Consider the following 7,843-nt stretch of genomic DNA (forward strand, 5'->3'; position numbering starts at 1 on the left):
TGGCCAAGGAGCCACCCCCGATTTCCCCCTTCTTTTTTTTTTTTTTTTTACTTTTTTTTAAAAAATTAATGCCTAAAACAATGTCGTTTTGGGCTGAGTAAATGTTGTAGTTTTAGGACACAAACGACGTAGTTTTAGGGAAGGGTAAAATGGGTATAAAAAGTCAAATTGTTTGACTTTAACGTTAAAAGGGTCTAAAGTGAGAGAAAATAAAAGTTCAATGGGCTTAAGTGAGAGTTTTGAAAATTCAGGAGAGATTTTTCAAAACAGCTGGAAGTTCAGGGGGACTTTCTGAAGTTTCCCCTATTTTTTTTTAAATAATAGTAAGTGATTGATGTGATATATAAGTGGAGTAAAATTTAAATTTAGAAAAGTGAAAATATGAAGAGAAAGATGGTTGAGTGGCAACCCCCATCTATTGTGAGAGGGAGTGGCTATGTGGCCGCCCTCTCCACGCAGCAACCCCTTTGTTGCGGTGGGGGGTGGCCACGTGACAACCCTTCTATTATGGTAGGAAGTGATTGTGTAGCTACCCTTATGTTATTCAAGATTTTGTTTATGTTTTTGCAACATTTTTTAAAAGTGATTTTAAAACGATGTGTTTCAATTCATGACAAAGGTAAATTTGCTAGGAAAAAGTGTCTCGATATCATGTGCCGCTCACATGTGTCGTTTTCCATTAATATATATATATACACGGCCGCACATTGGGAGGAAAATGGAGAAAAGGGAATTCAAACTAGTGCCTTTCGCTTCATAAGGCATAGTCGCCAACCGATTGAACTATCATTTATGGGCTTGTGATTGAACTAGTGACTTCCGTTTTCTATTAATATTAATAGGCAAATCTAACACCAAGGGATAACTTGAAATATTATGTAATTTGTAGATTTGAATTGTAGTGGGTCATAATTTAGAGGTTAAAGTGCAAATGGAATGTAAGTTTGGGAGTAAAGTGTAATTTACCTTTATTTTTCTTTAAAAAAATAAAGTTTATAGAAGCTGTTTTTTTCCACATGAGCTTATAGAAGTTCCTTTAACTAATTAATAATTCAAATTATATGATATAACTTAACGAGATATAATGAATTAAGAGAAATTCAGAATCCTTTCATAAATGTTAAATTCACAAAATTTGAATAATTTAATTCAAGATAACGATTAATATTTTAAAGAATTTTATCTTGAGGTTATCTTAACAAGTCGAGAATTTTCATCTACAAATAAATATTTTAGGCCCGGTTAACAAATATTTTATTTTTTATTAATCCTAAGATACACTTGGGGTGACCAAAAATCACACCAACATCAAGCTAAGCTCAATAGGTCATGATAAAGCTCGAGCTTCAACCTAGGTTGATCTTAAACAATTCAATACTAGGAGAGTAACGCTAAATACTATGTCCCCATCCCACCCTCATCTCATTGGATGGCTGATGTCACAGTACTCATCAGTTTTTAAATTTATTTTACTTTATTTTTTTCAACAAAAGCTAATCCAAAGACAAATGGACGCTGTCACATCAAATCAGTGAGATGAGAATTAAACAGGAGTGTAGTATAGAAAAATGATTGGTGTCAATATTTTTCTTATCTTATATTACAAATCAACCATTAAATTTGTAAATTTATTACACATAAGTCAATGATAAACTCCACAAATCTAATGGTTGATCTATTGAATTTACAAGAGAATATTAGAGAAATATGGACAAATTATTGACACAAATAATTTATCGTATAGTATATAACATTACTCGTACTAGAATTTTCAATCAAGACTGAATGGCAAAAGGCTTAGAGTTATAATGCTAGTGATTCACTTGATTGGCTGTTATATACAGTTGATCAGCTCAACGGCCAAAATGAATATGGAGGTCCCCCAATATTGGATCGAACATCTCCATTAATGTCTCTCACTTTTGAACAATTCAAAGAAGAACACCTACATGAAAGATGCTAATCCCACGTTGTCATCCATGTAAATGGAACATGTTTTCAAATTGCAATTCTCCTGAATCCCTTCTTTTGATCCCCCCCTCCAAATATACTGGCATGGATAGATCTATCAGAACGATCACTACATTCTTTCTTCTGTGGTTCACCATTGTTTCTCTTCAAATTCTCCCAACAATTGGAGGAGGACAACACCATGCTGCCCAAAACCAGCAAGAGAAGCCCTCTATTGCAAAGATAGTGAAGGATACAATTTCTGTATTGGCACATTCCAATCAACAATCTTGGAACAAAATCAAAACTATTATGAAACAAATGCAGTTTCAATTTTCCCACCCAGATCTAGAGTAAGTTTATTGATTCATGTGTACCCAATTGTTTGTTTTCATCATTTGTATGTTTTGGTCAGGTTCAAGGGCAAGGATGAAGCAAATGGTGTTGATGGCAACAGCGCTGAAGGAAAGATTAGTGAAGCAGCTGAGAAGAGTTTTGAAACGAGCAAGAACATAGTTGAAGGATCTGCCAAATTGGCAGGCAAAGTGGTGGGGGAAGCAATGCACAAGATGAAAGAGGCGGTGAAGGAGAGCATGTCAGATAAAGATGAGTCTGAGGCAGAGCTTTAATCAACTTTGGTGCTTTGGTAGTGTGTGAGAGACAATTTGTTGTGTTTTAAGACAACAATGCTGCATTGTAAAATTGTATTGCATCTATTCATTTGTTTCAATGATAACTTCATCACAAAAGAAAAAAAAGAAAATGAGTAACTTCAGTCTTCGCAGGCAGAGACGGATTTAGGGGGGGACCAACAGTGGCCCTGGTCCCCCCAAATTACAAGACAAAAAAAATTTGAAGGCAAAAAAAATAATAATAATAATTTAAGGTATTTTTTACCAATTGATCACTCCCCTAAATTTTTTTGGCCCTAAATCCCCCCAAATTTAAAGCTGGCTCTGTCCCTATTTGCAGGACCATTCAAGCACCACCTTTAAACTATAACATTAATTTCATTCTCTAAAGAGAGAAGCTCTGAAACTTTTTTTGATTTCTCTTCCGCTTTCTTTGTGGAACAAATCTACCTCCTCAATGAGTGCATTTGAGGAGGAGGCATGGCTTCTATCCTCCTTCACTCTTCACCTTTTTTTTTTTTTTTTTTTTTTTTTTTTTTCTTTGTTTTTCTTTTGTTTTCTCACTGTTTCTTGGTTGATCGATGGTTTTCTCTCCTGTCGCCCCTCTCTATGGTTTCTCTTAACCTCCATGGGCCAGCGCGTGGCCCTCATGTGCCGGTGCTTGAGTTCTCTTTTCCAGCGCTTTCCTGCTTTTACTCTCGACTCCACCGCCCTCCTCCACCTAATGTATTTTCGCAATTATTTTTATTATTTGCTGCTTTTGAGCTCTTATATGATTTGATCTTTTAGTGGAGGCTTTTGTAGCCAAATCTGTGTTGTTGCATCTCTCTTCTGCAGTTCTTGATTCGACTTTGACAGTACTTTTACCGCTTCAGCCTCCATTTGATGGTTGTTTCCAAGTAGGGTTTAGATAGATACGCATTAATCTAATGTCCTTTTGCTTTGGTAACCATTTGTTTGTCCTATTTCCTACGGTTTGTTTCTATTTGTATTTTCGCACCCTTGTTTCATTTTGAGTCTATTATTGAGAAGTCCACCCCTTTTTCGACTTATGGTTATATTTCCTTAGGATCCTCCATTCTCTTTTCCTTTTGGATCAAGAATGGAAAGGATCATCCATTGCAACCATTTCCCAAATTTCTATTATGTATGGTGTGGGGGAAATTTAATCTAATTATTATTGTAACTGCAAAATAATACCCAACAATTAAAGCAGCAATTCCAAGAACTCCATGAAACCAATTGCAGAGGAGAAATGGGCCCATGTCTAATGTTCTTGTGTCGTGCGAGCACACTAGTAATGTTTTTCATACCTTTTTGTGCATGCATACTTATACCAGAACCAAATATCATGATCACCAAGCATTTTTTCAGTCGTAAATAATCTTTCTTGGATTCAATCAAACAACCAGATCGTCCTAGACAAAGAGTTAAATGCTGATGAGAAAACTTGATAAGGTAAAAAGCATTGAACAGGTAGAAATCTAATTCCCCTCCAATTAACCATAGACAGTATGAAAACCAGGTGTAATTCTAAAGTTTCAACGCTACGCCTAAATCCATGGAAAAGAACATTTGTAAGATTACTTCTTAACTCACTTTCTCCAAAAGAATGCAAATGCCCGTGCGTGCCGACATGCATGTGTGCGTGAGGGGGAGAGAGACAGAGAGGCAAGTCATGCTCTGACATGTATAGGGACTTGGCAAGACACCTAAATCTGCACAAGTTCTAATCTGATACATAATGAGATGGCACCTATATATGCACATGTGCCTTCAACAAATGCTGCTCCAAACAAAATCTAGCAAGTAAATTAGCTATTCAAAGAAGCAATAATCACCGGCTTCCCCCACAAAAAAGCCATGAGGTTATTCAGCACACCATCTTAGCTCGTGGAGCTTGAAATTGATTCCAAACTAAATCACATTGAGATTTCAGAGTCAGACAAAACATTTCAGAAGGTGGGAATCAAACATCACTATGATACCACCACGGTTTTGGCTTTACCGTCTAAATGAGGAAAAACAATGCACTACGAAGAACGGGCATCAGAGAGTTTGAGACATTCACTCTGGCATCTCCTTAAGCAGACATCATTCCAGTTAGGCACTTGATGTTGGTTTACACAAACAGTGCGAGCACAGGCATCAGCACATGCATCGAGCTCAGATACACCACAGACAGTAACACAGGTATCAGGAATTGGGTCCTTTGAGAAGGCACCCACCTTTTTCAACATTCTCTTTGATGTACATACCCTTTCGCAGACAAAAATTTCATCAGAGCTCTTCTCCCTCCCTCTAGCACTCTTTAACCTCTGCTCTTCAGCTCGTTTTTTCTTCAGTCTAAAAGCTTGCCCTGCCACAATTGCTGGGATAGCAGCCCCCAATAGGGACCACCATACTTCCACCATTACTGATGCAGAGGTCAAGCTCCTCTTCTTCCTCTACTCTTTCTGCACTCATTCCACAAATGAGGTTGAAACTTACAAACTTTGATGTGCATCTAATCTTAAATTTAATTGTCAGCGCACACACTAGTACAAGAAAATTTTACCAAGAGATTTTGGTATATAATAGAATTTATGAGATACAGGTCATGGCGCCAACTCCAGTGACAGCAGCAATATTGTAAAATCAACGGACTAATACTACTCACAGTAAACGAAAAATTTCCAAATAGTTGGAGAGCTCTATTAAAATTTCATAAAGAATACAAATCAGGAAAAGATATTCAAAGGACATTCAGTGCTGATGCCAATCATGGAAATGGGAGATCTTTCTAACCAATACTATTATTAAACTTTGGATTCCCATATAATATAAGATGAATATGCTATATGCCCATCATGCAAATCACATCCCGATGTATTACCACTAAATTAGTGAGCAAAAACTAAAACCAACCATGATTTACTTGACATTTCGTGGTGCACATCTAGGATTCAGAAAAGGGAAACTAAAGACGAATCCAAAGAAGTTAATCAAAAAATTCAATAAAACAATCTAAACTTCATGCAATGCCGAGCCCTTTTACTCGTTCTCCATACTGCAGACACCAATTGCTTGACCCAAATTTTCTTTTTTTCCTTCTAATTTTACTTTGGGTGACACCATGTTCTTTAGCCAAGCCGAATAAATTGCTACAATTCAAACCAAACGCCAAGTAATGGAATAAGAAAACCCATTAACCCTCTGAGGGTTAAGTTAAGAGTGATGAGGTAGGAAAACCCTAGAATAACAGAAATCGCTTTGTTCACCTGGCCACCATTTTCAAATTGGGGTTTCGGATTGCTACCAAAAAAACAAAAAAAACCCTAGAAATCAAGAGGAGCAGCTACAGATCAAATTCACAAAAAAAAACCACAGCATTTTACAAGAGCACAAGCAATAGGGTTTAATCTTTTACATAGTTCAGCAAAAAGACCCAAATTCCACATATATTGAAGAGCACAGAGAGAAAGAGAGAGGTCTGACCTGGAACAAGGAAATCGTCGAGCTTGTGAGAAGGTGAAAAGAGCGGCAAAAATAGGGTTCTAGATAAATGGCAAATATCTTTTTTCTAATAAAGTGAAAATTTAAATAATAGAAATACAATTAAATGATACATATATAGTTCAATTACTTAAAGAGTAAGTTTAGAAAAACACTTTTATTTTAATATTATCTCACTTTATTAACGTTACAGTATTAATTAACTCTTAATTTTTGTTTAAAGAAAGGCTGATTCGTTAATCAATAACATTATCTTTTCTCAATATCATTATCAATCCCAAAATCTAATCAAATCCTATCTTATATATATATATATATAGGTAGAAAAGAGTTCTTTTTAGGTATACCCATGTGCTTTTATATTATGTCTATGTATGTTTGATTTATCTATTAAATAATGTAGTTACCTTTTTTCTTTTGCATGAATAATATGCTATTATCTTTTTTCTTTTTCTTTTTCTTTTAAATTTGATCATAAATTTGAAAAATATTTATTTGTTTTAAAAAGTATATTACATATTGAATTGTTTGTTTAATAATTTTATAAAGTATTTTTTTTTATTTTTTTTTGAGTATAAGAACATATTTGGGATTGCGTTGGAGACATAGAGCTTTAAAGTCTAAAAGAGCTTTTGGGCAAAAGTTATATTTTTAAGCTTTTGCTAAAAATACATTTTGACAATTTTTAGGCTTTTTGGACCCTTAAAAACGCTTTTAATTTTTTTACTAAACGAGTACTTTTTTCTTCAAACGGACTTTTTGAGTGTTAAAAGCACTTTTAAGCCTATCGAACACAATCCCAAACCGGCCGTAAATATTTTTGATTTTGAAATTAGAAAAAGTGTTTGCATTAAGCCATTGAAAACTAGTACAGCTTTTGTGTGTGTTCATGCAATTGTATTTCTATTTATGTGTCTCTTAATCTTTCCATCCCACTTTGCTTTTACTGCATGGTAATTACTTTTATTTACTGTTTCTCTTTTATAAAACAAAAACTAATCACGATAAAAAACGTAATCTTTTTCCAATTTCCAAACACTATAAGAACACTTGATTCCTAATCTTACAGTGAAACCCTCTCTCTCTCTCTCTCTCTCTCTCACCATTCTACTTTGCTCGTAAAAACTTTGTGTGATCACCAGGTACGTTAAACTGAAAATCTCTTTGTTTTCACAATTTATGCACACCTGTACAGAGATTACTTTTGAGAATTAACCCAGAATTTTCACAATATATTCACCCTTGTTTTGGTACGTAATTTTGCAAACGCTTACACTAAACCCTAACAAATAATATGACTAAATTTAGGGTTAGTAATAACATGTTTATTTAATTCTGAATTGGACAGATTTTCAGAAATCATGGCGACAGAGCACCCAAATCCAATTAGCAAGAGCAAGACCTCCACGAAGAACAACCCGGGAAACACGCCGCAGCAAGCAACAAGAACGCAAAGCAAGCCAGAAAAGAGCAAGAATTCAGTACAGGAAGCAAGCAAGACGAAAAGCAAGGCAAATACAAGCAGCTATTCGACTTGGTTGCCGTATATGGACGGCATAGCCCCCTTACCCAAAGGAATGCGTCCGGAGCAATTAAATGATGTAATCAATTTAGCCCTTTATCCTCCAAGAAGGACTGCAAGTCGATTCCTGTTTGATAATTAATTTTGCCCTAAGAGAGCTTTTACACATTTGATTGTTTATCTTTATAGCGCGTCTCAGCTTTCTCTTAAGTTCATACATTCGATATCCATAGTAATTTTTCAC

The 7,843-nt window shown here is 35.3% G+C and overlaps 2 protein-coding genes across 2 annotated transcripts; one reads left to right on the top strand and one right to left on the bottom strand.

Annotated features, from left to right (window-relative positions):
- The first annotated feature begins 1,950 nt into the window (after positions 1–1,950).
- On the top strand, positions 1,951–2,647 carry LOC132166783 (uncharacterized). Its single transcript, XM_059577668.1, has 2 exons — positions 1,951–2,303; positions 2,366–2,647. Exons 1-2 carry the CDS (start codon positions 1,957–1,959, stop codon positions 2,577–2,579), a joined length of 561 nt encoding a protein of 186 aa, XP_059433651.1. The 5' UTR covers positions 1,951–1,956; the 3' UTR covers positions 2,580–2,647.
- A 1,841-nt stretch (positions 2,648–4,488) lies between these two features.
- On the bottom strand, positions 4,489–6,140 carry LOC132166133 (uncharacterized protein At5g64816). Its single transcript, XM_059576905.1, has 2 exons — positions 6,060–6,140; positions 4,489–5,038 (listed from the first exon to the last, which is right to left on the bottom strand). The coding sequence occupies exon 2, from the start codon at positions 4,994–4,996 to the stop codon at positions 4,616–4,618; it is 381 nt and encodes a 126-aa protein (XP_059432888.1). The 5' UTR covers positions 4,997–5,038; positions 6,060–6,140; the 3' UTR covers positions 4,489–4,615.
- Positions 6,141–7,843: the final 1,703 nt, after the last annotated feature.

The sequence above is a fragment of the Corylus avellana genome, chromosome ca11, assembly GCF_901000735.1.
Source record: "Corylus avellana chromosome ca11, CavTom2PMs-1.0".
Lineage (NCBI taxonomy): Eukaryota > Viridiplantae > Streptophyta > Magnoliopsida > Fagales > Betulaceae > Corylus > Corylus avellana.

Bases quoted from the DNA above. Each gene is read 5' to 3' on its own strand.
- LOC132166783 (XM_059577668.1), top strand. From the start codon at position 1,957: ATGCTAATCCCACGTTGTCATCCATGTAAATGGAACATGTTTTCAAAT. The intron at 2,304-2,365 runs GTAAGTTTATTG...TGTTTTGGTCAG, and splicing joins TTTTCCCACCCAGATCTAGA to GTTCAAGGGCAAGGATGAAG.
- LOC132166133 (XM_059576905.1), bottom strand. From the start codon at position 4,996: ATGGTGGAAGTATGGTGGTCCCTATTGGGGGCTGCTATCCCAGCAATT.